At 40.4% G+C, this 17,103-nt stretch overlaps 1 protein-coding gene across 1 annotated transcript in view; it reads right to left on the bottom strand.

Annotated features, from left to right (window-relative positions):
- Positions 1 to 17,103, bottom strand: part of LOC136877734 (juvenile hormone esterase) — a 95,652-nt gene that overhangs the window by 18,796 nt on the left and 59,753 nt on the right. The window contains exon 9 of the mRNA XM_068228727.1: positions 10,838 to 10,961. Within this exon, the coding sequence (XP_068084828.1) occupies positions 10,838 to 10,961 (124 nt within the window). The remainder of the gene's footprint in view (positions 1 to 10,837; positions 10,962 to 17,103) is intronic.

Below are 17,103 nucleotides of genomic sequence, written 5' to 3'. Positions count from 1 at the left end.
TCCGTGCAGAATAGATGTGACGACGTACCTTCAGCGATGGGGCTGGGAAGTGCTGGAACATCCGCCATATTCGCCGGACTTGTCTCCGTGGGATTTAGACCTGATCCCCAAAAGGAAAGAACCATTAAGTGGAGTGTGGTTTGGGACATTGTCAACGCTGTGAAGCATGAGACTGCAAAATTCACACATGATGAGGTGACTGATATCCGACGTCTCCACATCACTGTCAACGTGCTGCAGAGAATCTAGGGGACTACTGTGAAGATGTATTGTTTGAAGATTACTGTAGTCTCTGAGAATAAACATTATGAAGCTGAAGGATTTCATTTTCTTTGCTTTATTATTCATAAATTCCATAGAAGCATACGCACCCATCTGTACATTTCCATTTGTCTAGCAGATCCCGCATTCGTGCGATAAAAGTAGCTGCAATTACTTATGTCACAACCCTCGTATTTATTTACTTGAACCAAGATATTGAGCTATTGAGCAATGTGAACCGTGATCGCTAACCCACACACTGTAGTTGGGGGGCTGTATAATAACATCCACGGTATCCCATGCCTGTCGTAAGAGGTGACTAAACCGAGCTCGATAGCTGTAGTCGCTTAAGTGCGTCCAGTATCCAGTAATGGTGAGATAGTGGGTTCGAGCCCCACTGTCGGCAGCCCTGAAGATGGTTTTCCGTGGTTTCCCATTTTCACACCAGTCAAATGCCGGGGCTGTACCTTAATTAAGGCCACGGCCGTTTCCCTCCAATTCCTAGGCCTTTCCTATCCCATCGTCGCCATAAGACATATCTGTGTCGGTGCGACGTAAAGCAAATAGCAAAAAAAAAAAAAAAAAAAAAAGAGGAGACTAAAAGGGGGAACAGGTGCTCTCAAAGCGAGAGCGTTGCTTGGCGATCATGGTTTACCTAGCTGAGTCTGACATTGTTTCCACTTTCTTGAATCAGGATCCTTGCTTTTATCTTTCATATCCGACCTCCCTTGGTAAATTTTTGTTCTTTTCCGACCCCGACGGTATAATATTTCTGAGGCCTTTGGAGTCTTTAATTTTCAAGCCCTCCTGGTCCATTCCCATTCTTTTGCCGATACCTTCATTTTTCCCAGTATTGAAACACTTCCATTTTCCTTCTGATTTGTGTTAGTAGAGAATGGTTGCCCAGCTGTACTTCCTCGTAAAACAATAATTACCACCACCCAGTTGCTAGCCCCTGATCCCCCTTTTATTCACGTTTTACGACTGGAAAGCAGTACCGTGAATCTATCCTACCTCCCCCAGCCACAGGGAGTAACGATATGAAACCAAACACTACGATAAAACCGATAGTAACCTCAAAGGATACAGATTATTCATTCTGTAATCTCTCATAAGCACAACATTATGGTCTATCACTGTAGACGTTTTACAGAAACAAGTTTTATGAAGCAAGAAATTTTATTCCGGCAGAAATGCGATATTTACCTGTGTATGCTAGCACCTTCATTACTGGTATTTTATGAAACAGGTCACATTCTTCGCGATTGTGGCACAGTTGGTCTTATTTTTACTAATTTATTTAAGAATTATTTAGAGCACTTTAGAAACGAATCGACCATTAGAGGGATAATTAAGTTTTTACACCAATATACCGAGATCACGCTATTTATCGAGCAAGAACTGAATATAACTCATGTTTCAAGTGGGCGAAGACTATTCATCAGCGTTTAATATATAATGCACAGATTCCCTGGGAGGTCTTGTTCGAGTTGTAATGATTTAGGCAGCGTTAAGCCGAGTCTTATGAATGCTCTTCCCGCACATTGCGAGGCTGTCTACTGATATCTATGTAAATAAAATCGTAGCGACGTTATGTTTGTACATTGACTGTTTGGGCGAAATTTTCATTCAGTTATCCGTTTCAGGTGTGATAATGACCATCTGCATATTTTATAGGTTTGGTGTTTGTTTGTTTGTTTGTCTGTGTTTCTTTAAAACTGCTGGATATATTTCTATCAAACTTCATATTTAGAACCCATCTGTCCTTAGGTAGGTTTTAGGGCCAATGTTATTTCTAAACACCTGAATTGACTGGGGTTTTATACGAAAGCGAAACCGTGATTTTTCACTCCCACAAAATATGCACAACAAAACTTAATGGTAATCTACCTACCTCAGTGGAAATCAGTTTCTAAAACTTGTTTCCCATGTGCATCATTTAGATACAAGGATTATCCTTAATGGATAATCAGTTTAACTTCGATAGGGACCTTTTTGGCTTTTTTTGTCGATTTGTCTCTTCGTCCGTTTGTTGAGTTCTTATAACTGGGAAACTACTATATATATTTCTACGAAACTTTATGTGCTTCCTTGGGTAGGTATCAGGGTCAATAATATTTCTAAATCCCGGATTGGCTTGGGGGTTTATGGGAAGTCGAAACAGTGGTTTTTACCCTCCCGCAAAATGCACATGACCAAAACTTTTGGGTAACTACCAGCTTTAATGGAAATCGATTTATAAACAACGGAGTTATCGTTAATGGATTTTTAGAGCCTGCCATGTCATTACGAGTTGGGTTAAATGGTTTAACTAAAGAGCCATTTTACTCCTTTCGATAGAACAGATAATAAAGGGGGTTATCGTCAACGATTGGTTTCATGAGACTTTAGACACAGCACCACTCCCGGTTTCAGATGAACAACAATTTGTAACCGAGAAATAGGGAGAATTACGCACAACTTTGGACCAGGAACTGTATTGGTCAATACACTCTGTGATCTACCTCATTCTGTCTCCCCTTTTTTCAGCTTTATGGTACTTCAAGTTACTGCCACGTGCATTTGTAGAAGAATATCACTTTGAACATGCCGTATTACACGTTTGAATACAGGCTTGTAAATTCATTAAGGAATTGTGAAATCAATTACCAATTCCCGTGCGAAGTACGGGTACGTATGCAAGTCTAACATAACATCTTTCATTGTAGGTGACCGTTGAAAGATATATATTTTTCCTAGAGACTTCTTTCAACAACATTTTATAACTTATTTTGCATTTCTTATACACATAGTTTGTGGATATTTTTATCGGTTCTGGCCAGAGTAAGACAATAAAATGTATCACGTGGCGTTATTTTATTCCAGTTTTTGAACAGATGCCGTTTCTTCTCGATTTTCTTTCGCCACATTAATCTATACTAATATTATAAAGAGGAAATATTTGTATATTTGTTTGTAACGGATAGACTCAAAAACCACTGTACCGATTTTTAAAATTACTTCACCTAGGCCCTATAGAAAGCTACAAATCCAGTGAGTAACATGGGCTGCATTTTATTTTCAAAACAATTCGAGGTGGGGGCACGAGGGTGGAGATATAAAAGTAATAGGTTGATATAGGCAAATTATCGAATTTGTTGTACAAGGACGAGACAAAGCTCAATTTAATCCCCTTGACGCGAAGAAAAAAAACTCGATAAGCCCTACGTGCCCGAAAACCATGTTTTAAGGCCCTAAAACCAGCCGTTACGGAGATATTGGCACCACACTACCCCTGCTATAGGAATCGGATAACAGAAATGAACTGCCGTAACCATGGCAACGTCAGCTCCAGGATTCTAGAGAAGCGAAATTATCTGCAATATATCACAAAATCCTAACATGTTACAGACATGAATATTGCATATTTGGAATCCCCTTTAAAAATAAAAGAACAAAAATGCTCGTTTTCAGAAAATCCACCTAACGGGAGGGGGACCGTGACAACAAGTGAGGAAGGAGTTGAATTATTTATACGAGGATACATATATCTCAGAAAATGAAGATGTTACAGACGTGAAAATTTGTATTTGGAATCTCCTTTAGAAATAAAGAAAACGCTTTTTCGACATAAATGAGGACTGTTTCTCACACATAGAGTTCCATGCCCCGTGTTCCAGATTTAGGTCTGCTAGTATTTAATAAACGGAAACCTTTTCCAACAGATCTTATAAGCAACAGTGGAAATCCCATAAAATGTTTCAGTATGTGTGTGTGAATGGCTTAACGTTTACGTGATTCGGAATGTGTGACAGTGTATGTCAGAGTGAATGATTCGGTCTATTTTTGGAGATCTGCGTGTGTGTATGTAGAATTATTTGAAGACATTTTGTTTTAAATGATACTTAGAGATAAGCACGGCATTCTTAATTTATTCAGCTCACCAACAGCTGGACGCCTGTACGGTATAGTGCATCATATTTCATATTCTCCGCAACACTACTGAGGTGTTCTTACACATGCTGAAGGTATTTCCTTTTTAATAATCAAGTAAGTACTTTCATAATATGATTTGTATTTACTGCTACGAATGAAAACGTCCTCAAGAAATAAATTATGTTGTTGGTGGAAATTCATACAGATTTTTTTATTAAGTCAAATACATATTGTTCCTCTTAAAGCCTTGCTTCCTATCTTGGACACTTCCGCAATTGAAAGAATATATCATTGATATTTGTTGGGAGTTACAATATACGGTAAACATTAAAAGAAACTCTTCCTTGGCGATTTTAACAATCGATTTGTTATAAGGTTCTCAGAATAAGAAGCAGGGAAGAAACATTTGAGAATTATAGCACTTTTTCTAAGGCCATGTTGTTAATTCAGTCCAAATAATCGAAGATTAAAACGGGTGAAAGTGCCACAGTGGTGAATTGTCTCTTTTGCTCGGAACTGGCTGAAATTACTATAAGGGGTACCATGGCGAAGGCTGTAAGGTCATATTGTGCGTCTACAGGCTTTCAGACTTCAGCCAATTCCGATCAAAAAGAAAAGACAATTCACCATTGTGGCACTTTCATCCAAAATTCATTTCAACTCTTCAATTATGGAGTATATTGTGACTCATACATCTGTGTTATTGGGTAGGGATAGTACAAGTTATTATTCAACAGTCGTGTTTTTAAACAGTATTTAATATCATCTATGAACACCTATGCAGGAGAAGAAAAAGAAGAGAGTTTTTGATTCAAAATTAGATTACGTTATATGTAAGGTTATTCAGCGAATCGTTAAAGACATCGACATTCTGTTGTCACTTTTAGTAATGTTAGTGAGGGGCACATATTCGAGCCTAGGGTACTCTTCCAGGTGCAAATATCTGCTGAGTGAGCCTCTGTGGCTTAAGTGGCAGCACGCCCACCTCTCACCGATGTGGTACTGGGTTCAAATCCCGGTCAGTCCATGTGAGATTAGTGCTGGACAAAGCGGAGGCCGGACAAGTTTTTCTCCCGGTACTCCGGTTTCCCTGTAATCTTTCATTCCAGAAACAGTCCCCAATACCATTTCATTTAATCTGTTAATCATTAATCATAGCCCCAGAGAATTGCGAGAGGCTTAGGCAGCCGCCATAATTCCCATCCTCGCCGCTAGATGGGGCCTCATTCCTTTAATTTGTGATCCAGTTGAATGACTGGAAACAGGTTGTGAATGTTTATTTTCAAATTTCTGCTGAGTTAACGGCACTAACTTCGTTTAAAAATCTAATTTGCATACAGTAAAACTATTTATAGGCCCTATAAGGGTTTTCGAGGTCGCTTTCTTAAATTTGATGTTAAAGTTGCAAAATTCAAAATTCAAAATGGCGGATCTAGGATGGCAGATCAACTATCAACGTACTGTCTTGCGACATCCAACCAATTTCACCGCATCATTGCCACACGCGCTTGCCATTACATGCAAGAGAACTTTACTCATTAATTCCCAGAATTTGTGCGGTTAAGGGCACATTTAGGAAAAAGCCTGATATACACTGCCGCAGTAACCTGGTGATAAAAATAAATCGGACGAATACGGGCAGATAGTTCTTTATGTTTTCCTTTAAATACATTCAAACTCATCAAGAAACCCTTTTCTTCAAAACAGTACTACGCGGTGAAAGTATAATTTGTAAGAATATCGTGGTTACGCGGAAGAGTTTATAATCATCCTATGATTTAAGTAGGTAGCCTGTATTAGGTACTGTGTAGTACTTTCAAAATGTGTTCGACTTAACGTATAGGATGTTATCTATTAAGAATCGTTAAAAGAAAAAAAAACGGGGTGGGATATTACGTAAATACACAATACACGACAGGAGACTTCGGAAGTCGACAATTTTCATCAATCCGCTTATCGGTGGTTCTGGTAGCACGTCACATTGGAGTATTGTGCACCATCTACGTACAATTTAATATAACTAAACTCGGAACAAACACTGTTTTATTTTCATTTTTCACTTAGGTCAGGTATTTGACGGATTTTAACCATTGTTCGTCTCAGTAACTCACCGAGCTCGATAGCTGTAGTCGCTTAAGTGCGGCCAGTATCCAGTATTCGGGAAATAGTAGGTTCGAACCCCACTGTCGGCAGCCCTGAAAATGGTTTTCCGTGGTTTCCCATTTTCACACCAGGCAAATGCTGGGGCTGTACCTTAATTAAGGCCACGACCGCTTCCTTCCCACTCCTAGCCCTTCCCTCTCCCATCGTCGCCATAAGACCTATCTGTGTCGGTGCGACGTAAAGCAACTAACTAGTGTCTCAGTAACTCAAGACGGGGTTTCGGCATCGATGGCATAGGAAAGTGCTAGGACCGGGAACATAGCATCTAAATGCTACCAATGGCGGGACCGGGCGAGTTATTCATGCGGTTAGGGGCACGCAGCTGTGAGCTTACATCCGAGAGATAGTGAGTTCGAACCCCACTGTCGGCAGCCCTGAAGATGGTTTTCGTTGCTTTTCCCGTTTTCTCACTAGGCTAATGCTAGGGCTGTAGCTCAATGAGGGCCACGGCCACTTTCTTCCCACTCCTAAGCCTTTCCTCTCCCATCGTCGCCATTTGTGTCGGCGCGAAGTAAAGTAAATTCTAAAAAAGAAAAAAAGAAAGACATTGGCGGGGTCCAAGCAATGCAAAATTAGAGATATAGAATGCGCACTTTTTAGTGATAGAATTTTGTACTCGTTGGAGAAGTAAGAAGGGTTCCGTTAATACTGCCAACTGAATGGAAATGAAATCTGAATTGAATCGATAATATGATCGATCGATATGAATTTTATAAACCTTTATTATTGTAAGCAAACAACTGTGTCACACACACAATATGTAATACTATATAACATTTTCCGTTGCGAAACGTGTTCCTAGCATGAATTCTATAGTTTGGCTTTGCTGTGTAAACAACAACAGTACTAGTACATAAAGTGTACGCCAGATGGCGATGATAAACGATTCTTAGTTTGTGTTTCAAAGGTTGCCAATACGAATCTCGAAGATAACCGAAGTCGACCGCTTCAGCACTAGGGTGTAAAGTCCGCAGTTTACTATTGCGTCACGGATCAATCGCTTATCCTGCACCTCTCCGGAGAGAGCTAGTTCATACGGATGACCTGGGCGCTTTTACCTACGACAATATGAAATGTATCATGATCATGTTTGGCTCCTTGGCTGAGTAGTCAGTGAAGTGTCTTTTGTTTCAGAGGGCTCCGGAATCGATTCCCGGCCGGATCGTGGGATTTTAATCTTAAACGACTCTTTCTCTTGGCTGCGTGGCTGTTTTTTTGTGCCGTCCTCAACACCCATGCATCTCAAATAACAGACACAACACTATCCTCCATCGCAGTAACACACCGTTTTCCATACATGGCAGATGCCATCCACACTCACTGAGTCTGCATTACAAGGGCCGCGCCACACGAAATTATTATTATTATTATTATTATTATTATTATTATTATTATTATTATTATTATTATTATTATTATTATTATTATTATTATTAAACGTGAATGGTCCCTTTCGGAACACACAAAGCTTTATTTCTGATTCAGGATGCTTTCATCTGTTCACTAAAGATCCTCTTCCTTTCTTCCGTCCACTTGGTACCTGCTCTTTTTGGTACTTCATTCTCTGGAGTAACTTCCCACTTGTCAATTTTCTTTCTGTACATATTTCGATTCAAAATTTCTTCAGGTTGAATTTGTGCGTTCTTCATGTCTGCTTTTGTTTGTTATGTCCAAGGGAAATCCTTCAGTTTATCGACTCTTTCAAGAATTTAGTGGGTTAGTCTGTTTTCTGGAAGCCTCTTAAAATGTCCATAAAATTTTAGCCTACTTTCCCTGAGGTCTTCCCTGTGTCTTGGTCCTAAAATTATCCTCATATGATTCTTCGTTCTTCTTTTAGGATATTTTCGAGTTCGCCCTTTTTATGAAGCGTTAGAGTCTCCCCTGCATATAAAGCCTGAGGTTTAATTACAGTATTGAAATGTTTAATATTAACGTGGAGAAACATACATTTTTGTTGTAAATTTCTCTTGTTCTTCCAGATGCTTTTCTGAGTTTTTTGGACACAGTTGTTTTGCGCTATTTTTTCTTGTCCGGTTGGTTCGAGGATTTCGCCTAGGTACATGAAGTGAGGGACTCTTAATTTGCCCGTATTTTGTATTGATACCATGGATGTCTAGTTTGGACCAAAAATATTCACCTTTCTGGAAGGAGATATGAAGTCTGACCTTTCTGGCACATTCTTGGAGAATTTCAACTTTCTTTATATTTGTGACTTCATCGCTAGACAAAAGGGCCAGGTCATCCGCGAAGGCTAACCATGGAGTTTCAAGCTTGTTTTTCGTGTCCTAATGTTTATTGGGTTCCAGCTATTTTGTGCTTTCAGATTTTTCCCATACCTTCATCACCTTATCTAAGACGAGGTTGAAGAGGAAGGGTGACAATCCACCTCCTTGCCGGACACCAGCTTTTATCAGGAATTCGTCTGAGATTTCTCCCATGAATTTCACTCATGATTTCGTGGTCAGTGAGGGTCTGTTTAATCAAATTTAGCGTTTTAGAGTCTAGTCTCTGTTCTTTCAGGATGCTCAACAGAGATTGACGATCAATTTAATCATACGCCTTCTTGAAATCTACGAAGGTACAGGTGATTCGGAGGTTTCTGAGGGCCCTAGATTTTAGAGAGCGGTTTTGAAGTTGAAGATCTATTCAGTGCACGATTTGTGAGGGCGAACCCCAGCTTGATACTCACCAATCTTATGATCGAGTTGTTCTTGTATTGTTTTCAACAGGCGTGTAGAGACAATTTTGCAGCCGACTTCAAGGAGGGAGATTCCCCTATAGTTTTTGACATCAGTTTTGTCTCCTTTTTTGTGAAGTAGGTGAATCAAGGCACATTTCCAGTCTTCGGGGAGTTTTCCGTTTTTCGAGATTTTCTGTATGATTTCTGTATGTTCTTTGAGTGAATTTGGACCAAGATTCTTAAGGAATTCTGCAACAATTCCGTCTCTTCCTGAGGTTATTTTGTTATTCAGTCGTATAATGTGGCTCTGAATTTCTTCCCGGTTGGGTGGAGGTGTTTCTGGGTGTGAGTGAAACTTCACGCTTCTTCAAGAAATCTTTTAGTGGGTTCGGGGCAGTTAAGAAGTTCTGAGATGTATCGTGCAAGTTCCTGGCAGTTTTTTATTAGTAAGCGCCAATTTTCCGTCTTGTTTCCTGAAACATAAGTTCTGTGGAATGTATCCTCAGATTTTTCTGCGAACATTATTATTATTATTATTATTATTGTTATTAGTATTATCATCATCTTCATAATGTATTTACAGGCGCAGTAGAGCGAGTACGTAACAGCCAGACGAAAGTGAAGTTCCCCCTGTGAGTGGGGACCGTAGACTATATCCACGGTATCCCTTGCATGTCATAAGAGACGATGCCAAGGGGTCACCACGGTCTCTCAACTTGGGAGCACTGGTGGCAACCACGGTGCTCTAGCTGAATCTTACATTGTTTCTGCTTGTGCAAGTCTCCTCATTTTAATCCTTCCTATCCAACCTCTTTTGGTCTGTTCTTGTTGTCTTCCAACTCCTAAGGTAAGGATTTGCGAGGCCTAAAGGGTATTTCATTTTCATACACTCCGTGACCTCTCCAGTTTCTTTCGCCGATACCTTATTAGTTCGAAGCATTGGACCTTGTCTTTATTTCTCCGTAATTAGTGTTGATAGATATTTTTTGCGTAGTTATGCTTCCTCTCAAAACAATAATCAACACCACCAAGAAGGTGAGGAATCTCTGTCAATAGCTCATGTTTTATATCTCGCGTGTCTTCCGGCTACCTTATTTATGATTGAATCGAACAGAGCGGCCGACGGCTTGCAAGTGAAGTACGTTTGAATACATTCCATTTTCTCCAGAAATACCTGATTTTCAAAATAATCCTAGTCATGAATTTCAAATATCTGTAAGTTTAAGGCTAGATCTAGAAAACAGTGCAGTTCCACTGAAAGAAACAAAGTTTTTTGTTACTTGTTTAACAACGCACTAACACATAGAAGGTTTCCGGCGACGGAAGGATGAGAAAGCGCAAAGACTGGGAAGGTAGCGCCGTGGCCTTAATATATAATTCCAGCATTTTCCTGGTGTGAAAATGGTAAATCATGGCTTTCGACGGTGGGGTTTGAACCCATTTGAACCCATCATCTCCCGAATGCAATCTCACAGCTTCATGGCCCTAACCACATGGCCAATTCGCTCGGTAAAAGCAAAGATTTTGACAGTCTGTACCAGTACTCTAAGACCGATTACGAGCCCATGGGTAATGTTACACTTACTTTGAACCCGAATGCACCTAAGCAGATGTTAACAGCGAATGACAAACATGTGAATCTGTATGTCTATGAGAAGGAAAGCATAATGGACACGATACACCAAGCATTCCTTTCCCGGGAGTGGGTTGCTGGAGACGGTCCAATATACTGGTTGTTTCTAATTGGAGTTATTGAGCTGATTAATGATGAAATCCTGCTGGAAAGAGGATTTTCTCACTCTTACTTACGGTACTTACCCTGCTTTAACAAAGTTTGTCCACATGGTGACCATTCTAGATCTCACTTTGGCATCCAAGGAGTCGTCTGCCACTTGTATTCCAAAGTCAAATATGTATCCAAGATCGTCGCTGTGAGTAGGACCTGTAGAAAATGAGATTTATTCTTCAGAGAGGTAAATCTCATTTATGGTTATTATTGTTATTATTAACAAATACATTTCATGTGGAAGATATCCCGGTGGCATTGCCTGTTTATTGAGTGTAATATCGTAACAATTCCTAAACCTCGGAGAAATATTAAAACGTGAATGTCATACCAAAGAAGAAATACAACAAATTACATGAAAATGAAATGTTAACCAGAAATTTCATGGTAGCGTGAGAAAAAATAAAAATAAAATACATTAAAACAATAAAGTAAATGTATAAGGGGTGATCAAAGAGTACCCGTTCGAAGATCGTACACTCCTGAATCGGAATAACAATCAGGCAAAATTGCCGTGAACAATCAGGCATTCATCCCACCGACGACCAGGTTGAAGATCCCCATGTGGTAAAACACCATGCACCGAGCTCGAAAGCCGCAGTGTGGCCAGTATCCAGTATTCGGGAGATAGTGGGTTCGAACCCCACTGTCGGCAGCCCTTAAGATGGTTTTCCGTGGTTTCTCATTTTCATACCAGGAAAATGCTGGGGATGTACCTTGATTAAGGCCACGGCCGCTTCCTTCCCAGTCCTAGCCCCTTTTTTTCACCATCGTCGCCATAAGACCTATCTGTGTCGGTGCGACGTAAAGCCAATAGCAAAAAAGAAAAACCACCGTGTCCTGCCTCCTTAAGAAGTTCGTAACCACCTGCTGCACATCCTCGTCCAACAGGAAGCGTCGACCCTTCAAGGCCTTTTTGAAGGGACCGAAGGCGTGATAATCACATGGGGAGAGATCAGGACTATAGAGTGGATGCTCGAGTGTCTCCCAGTTGAGTTTGCGTACCTTCCGCATGACGACGACCTATGCGGTATGGGGGACAGGCATCTTGTGTCAAAACGCGCCCTACACGGAACTTTGTGCACCATTCCACAACGGTGGTTTTCGGCAGACATGCTGACTCATACAGAATCTTCATTCTCCGATGGATGTCTACCGGCGTTTGTCCTTCAGCATCCAAGAACATAATAACAGCGCGTTGGTCCTGTTCGGACGCATTTGGTAATAACTTCGTCATGGTTCACGTGGTCGCATTTAACGCACACCCCTCGGCACGACATGACTACTACACTAATCCCTTTGAATACATGTCCGTGCTTATATACCCGCATCGGAGTCACGCTACGCTGGATGTCCGCTGCAGCACGCCTTCAAACGGAAACTTTTTGATCACGCCTTATATTAAAAAAATATTCCTTCATTCAACAGAAAGCCTCAATGAACCACCTTCAAAATTTCGAGTAAATTCAGGGCGTTCCAGATATTGCAACCTCGCAGAATGGATGGTGCCTTCTTGAAGCCTCCCTTTAGGTCATAAGGAAAGTTGTTTAACATGGAAGGCATTCATTGGGATGTTCACTGGAATTGGGTGATCAGATACGCACATGAGAAAGTGGGGATTCGCCTGCGACTCCACACTATGCGAATGTGGTGTAGAACAGACCATGAACCATATCCTTGTCTGCAAGTTGTGCCCAACTACAAGTTCCGCTCAGAACCTGATTGATAACACCAAGAAAGCGTGCGTATTGGCTAGGTACTGGTCACACTACATTTAAATTGTACCTATGTAGGGTAGGCCCATGTGATGTGGTATTGCCTAGTTTCTAGAAATGATATGCTTGTAGAACCAATGTTTCGATGTATTTTATTTTAATAGCTTTGATGTCATATGTTATGTTTCCGACACGATTGAATAAATAAATAGCAATTAAAAGAACACGTACGTGTAGTGTGAGATAATAATTAAAGCAATCGACTAGAAATTTATACGAAATTTACAGAAAATAAATTAAAATATTTCCTTACAAGTAAAGTAATGTAATTTAATTATAACGTAGTCACTCGCAAATCTAATAAATGCTCTGATAATGACAAAACATTCCATTACAAGTAGCTTATCATAATGCTTACAGTGCAATTATACACAGTATCGCAGATAACTCAAATATCATAAAGGTTGATAACACCGTGACACGAGTTATATCATGATAGTTTGTTGGAGAATGTTTCACGACATTTCTGAGAGAGAGGAAAGCCGGTTTTGTGGAACAATATTTTGAGGAAGGAGGGTCAGTGCACTGATCATAATGGCGTTTACAGCCGGTAACAAATGTGATGTACAGTTTTGAATGAAAATTAAAACTACGAATATTAAAGCTGTGTCACAGGTATTACACTAATAATAGTTAAAATGCGATGTGTGAAATAATAGTTATTTTTGGTACTGAAATAGCCTATTGTTTGATATAATTTTTGTCGTGCTGCACAAGTGATATAACCGCAGTGTACTCTCGTGCCACACGAACGAATTGACGCTGTTTCTTACAGTTTCAGGTGTGAGTTTGGTTCGGGTAAAAGGCAAAATGCAAGCAGTGACGGTACGAAAATTTTAAGCTCATGAATGCCTTAAAAAAGTGTTGGGTGCCAACTAGAAAGTTTACAAAACAGAAAGTAAGGTTCCATGGAGTAAGAGAAGGATCGTGTAAGTCACCATATTTCTATGACCCACAAATAAAGGTTATTGTTCTTAAATTTGAGAGACCTAGGAAAACTGTCACATATCCTCTCAGGACAAATGTAACAATGAAGGCTTCTATATCGAAGTGTGATTCTAATGATAAGTCTATTCTCTGTGGAAAATGTTTTGGTTCATATCTGAAGGACGTTTCCCTCTGTAATTTTACGCATTGGACCTAGCGTGAATTTTGCTCTGATTGGTTTCACGAAAATTGCGTTGATCAGACAACTACCTTCAGTTCGTTTGCGATATATGTGACACATCATCGGAGCTTATCTTATGGCAGTAAAGGACAACTCAAGTAACTTCGAAGATCATGTTTATAAATTTAGGAATTGATACTATATTTTGTACTTCGTATTTTTAGATTGCTGGTAGAAAAGTTTCATAAAACATGTGTCATACTTATAAAGTAACAATATCACAGTATCACAATATTAACAACCCTTTATCACGGTATTACAATACAAATCGCGGCATTACTACAGGGAGTGTAGTTTAAGACTTCACACTTCTGTTCACAGGCCAGGGGAATCCCCAAGCGAGCGCCATATGGCTTGTGTCAAGCTTGGCGTTCCAGCAAGTATTGATAGCTAACGCAGCAGTTCCTTAGTAACTATTAGACTTTAAAGGTGTGTTGTTAGGTTATTATCGTGATGGTTAAGTACACTACAGCGTAGAGAATATATTTGATCGAGCGTTATTTGCATAAGAATAAGAAATCAAGTAAAAGGTGCCTTCGAAAATTCCGTAAACAGTTTCTCGGTTCTACAGTACCGTCAAAACATTAAGTGCAACATTTCGTTCACAAGTGGCGTAGTATTGGTTCCATAACTAATAAGAAAAAAAAACGGAGGAGAACAGCTCTCACACAGGAGAGGTTAGAGGATATACAGGCAAGACTGCAAGTCAGTCCACCTAAGTCGCTTAGGAGAGTAGTTCAGGAAACTGATATTTCACAGTCGTCAGCACGTACTTGTTACATTTACGATATTACCGGACTCATTCAGTCCATAACATACAGCCTACAGATTTCATTGCAATAACACGATTTTGCTATTGGCTAATGAATAGTGTCCGGCCCCGTTATCTATATGTAGTGTGCCTGCCTCTTACTCGCAGGCCCCGGTTCGATTCCCGGGGATTTTTGCCTGGTACTGAGGGTTGGTTCGAGGTCCATTCAGCCTACATGATTAAAATCGAGGAGCTATCTGCCAGTGAGATAGCGAGCCTGATCTAGAAAACCAATAATAATGACCGTGAGGATTCGTCACTCTGACCATGATTCACCTCGTAATCTGCCAGCCTCCGGGCTGAGCGGCGGTCACTTGGTAGGTCGAGGCCAGTCAGGGCTGTAGTGCTATGGGGTTTTTGTTCAATGATTAATGTCCACGATGGTATCGTGGAATTTTCTTTTTATGAGTGACGAAGCATGGTTTCATTTGAAGGGATATATCAGTCCACAGAACAATAGGATCTGGGTTACAGAGAACCCGGACATTTAACAGCCAAGACCTGTATATGGTGCGCTAAGTTATTAGTGTGCGACGAATTATCGGTCAGATTTTTTTTTTTCAGGACGCGATTACTTACGACCGTCATATCGACAGCATTTTCGAGCCCATCGTTTGCTGAACTTACCGAAGAAGGATAGAAAAAGTTACGGCTATTTCCAGCAGGATGGTGCGACTCTGTGCGACGATTCCAGGAAGCGTTCGATGATGATCAGATCATCAGTAAAGGCCTGTGGTCCCCTCGTTCGCCTAATTTAAGCACATGCGAATTTTATCTATGAGGGACTCTCAAAGGAAAAGTTTACAGGAATAATTCTGGAACTGCAGAATAATTAAAGATCGAAGTTAGTAAAACTGTGCGTTGCATCAGTTTTCATGAACTGCAAACTGTTTCGAATTCTCATAAGATGTGAAGCTTGTATAACAACTCAAGAAGATAATTTTCAATATCTGCTGTAAATACTGGTGAGTTCAGTTTCATTTACAAGTATATATATATATTCTTCTTTCGTTTTTTCCTGCTATGGAACACGTTAATTTGAATTCGGCTTCATCTGTTTCTCGGCTTTAATCCTCGTCCAGTACTCCTTCATCCTTTCACTCTTGGGTACGAGATCTAACTTTTCCTTGAAACCATTTTGAAACTTGATCCCCGACTATTATCATCCCTTTTACTGATTCCCTTTGCCCTTATTCCCATTTCTTCCAAGTCCTTCTTCCCTTTTCGATACCAGCGCACCGTAGTTTTCATAATCTCTAAAAACCTTTTTAACTGATTGGTCAGTCTTCGCAGGTTCGTTCTCTAGATAATTATGTTCGAAGAATATGGATCTTCTTGTTTGTTTCTTTTACAATTGGCTTTCCGTCGCACCGACACAGATAGGTCTCATGGCGACGATGGGACAGGAAAAATTTAGGAGTGGGAAGGAAGCGAACGTAAAGTACAGCCCCAGCATGTGTCCGGTGTTAATATAGGAAACCACAGATATCCATCTTCAGGGCTGCCGACAGTGGGGTTCGAACACACTATCTCCCGAATACAACCTCACAGGTTCGCACTCCTAACAGCACGGCCAACTTGCTCGGTCATGGCTCTTCTCTTCCGGATGGTATCTGAGAACTTTTCCATCTTGAGATATAATTCTTGGTTTCCTTTCTTTCTGTATCATCAGTCCTCTGTTCTTTAAGGGCCCCAGTATCTTACTCAGAATCTTTCTCTCCACCAATTCCAACTTCTTGACCGATCCCGTTTTTATTGATTGATTGATCGATTGATTGATTGATTGAATGATTGATCGATTGATTGATTGATTGATTGATTGATTGATTGATTGATTGATTGATTGATTGATTGATTTGTCCTGAGCATGTATATAGTTAATTAGTTCACTTTCATTTGGTCTTTATAAGCGTAAGGATGGAAGGAGCAGTGGGTGTTACAATGGTAATGTTGAGGTTGAAAGCGGGACCTTTTTTAAGAGGGGTATGCGCCCCCAGTTCCTGGCTATCCTCAAGGGAGGGAGGAGGAAAGGGTGTGTATTACTGTCATGCAAAACACGCTCTATGCTCAGTTCATATTTGCCGAGTATGGCCATGACCGAAGATTACTTCTCAGAGCCGAGGCGAGCTATGTTCGTTCGATTGCTCCTTGATACTCACTCCTTCACGCGCTATATCAGTCACAGGTAGAAACTGGTCGCCTCCCTCTGTCCTTCTTGAGCCGTATTCTGGTAAGTTTGTCTCGCGTACCTGCTGTCGAAACATTACGCTTTTGCCTCACTGGTGCACTCATGACTGGGAATGAAAATGTCAATGGTTAAACTCATATTTTAGACTGTGTTTCTACACTATACCGGGCTGGGACTGCCTCATATGTAAGCAAAACTAGAAATAATGTAGTAAACATTGCTCCTGTTGGAGAATGCGCTGACACGTGTGTTCTTCCTGGTTGGCGTATTTTACAGCTCTATATTTGCAAACAAATTTCACATTATTAATGCATAAGCCGTATACTTTATTAGCCATATTGTATAAACTGTGCAAA

Source organism: Anabrus simplex, chromosome 7 (assembly GCF_040414725.1).
Source record: "Anabrus simplex isolate iqAnaSimp1 chromosome 7, ASM4041472v1, whole genome shotgun sequence".
Lineage (NCBI taxonomy): Eukaryota > Metazoa > Arthropoda > Insecta > Orthoptera > Tettigoniidae > Anabrus > Anabrus simplex.
The sequence above is the reverse complement of the archived record's forward strand: the minus strand, read 5'-3'. Positions and strand labels throughout refer to the sequence as shown.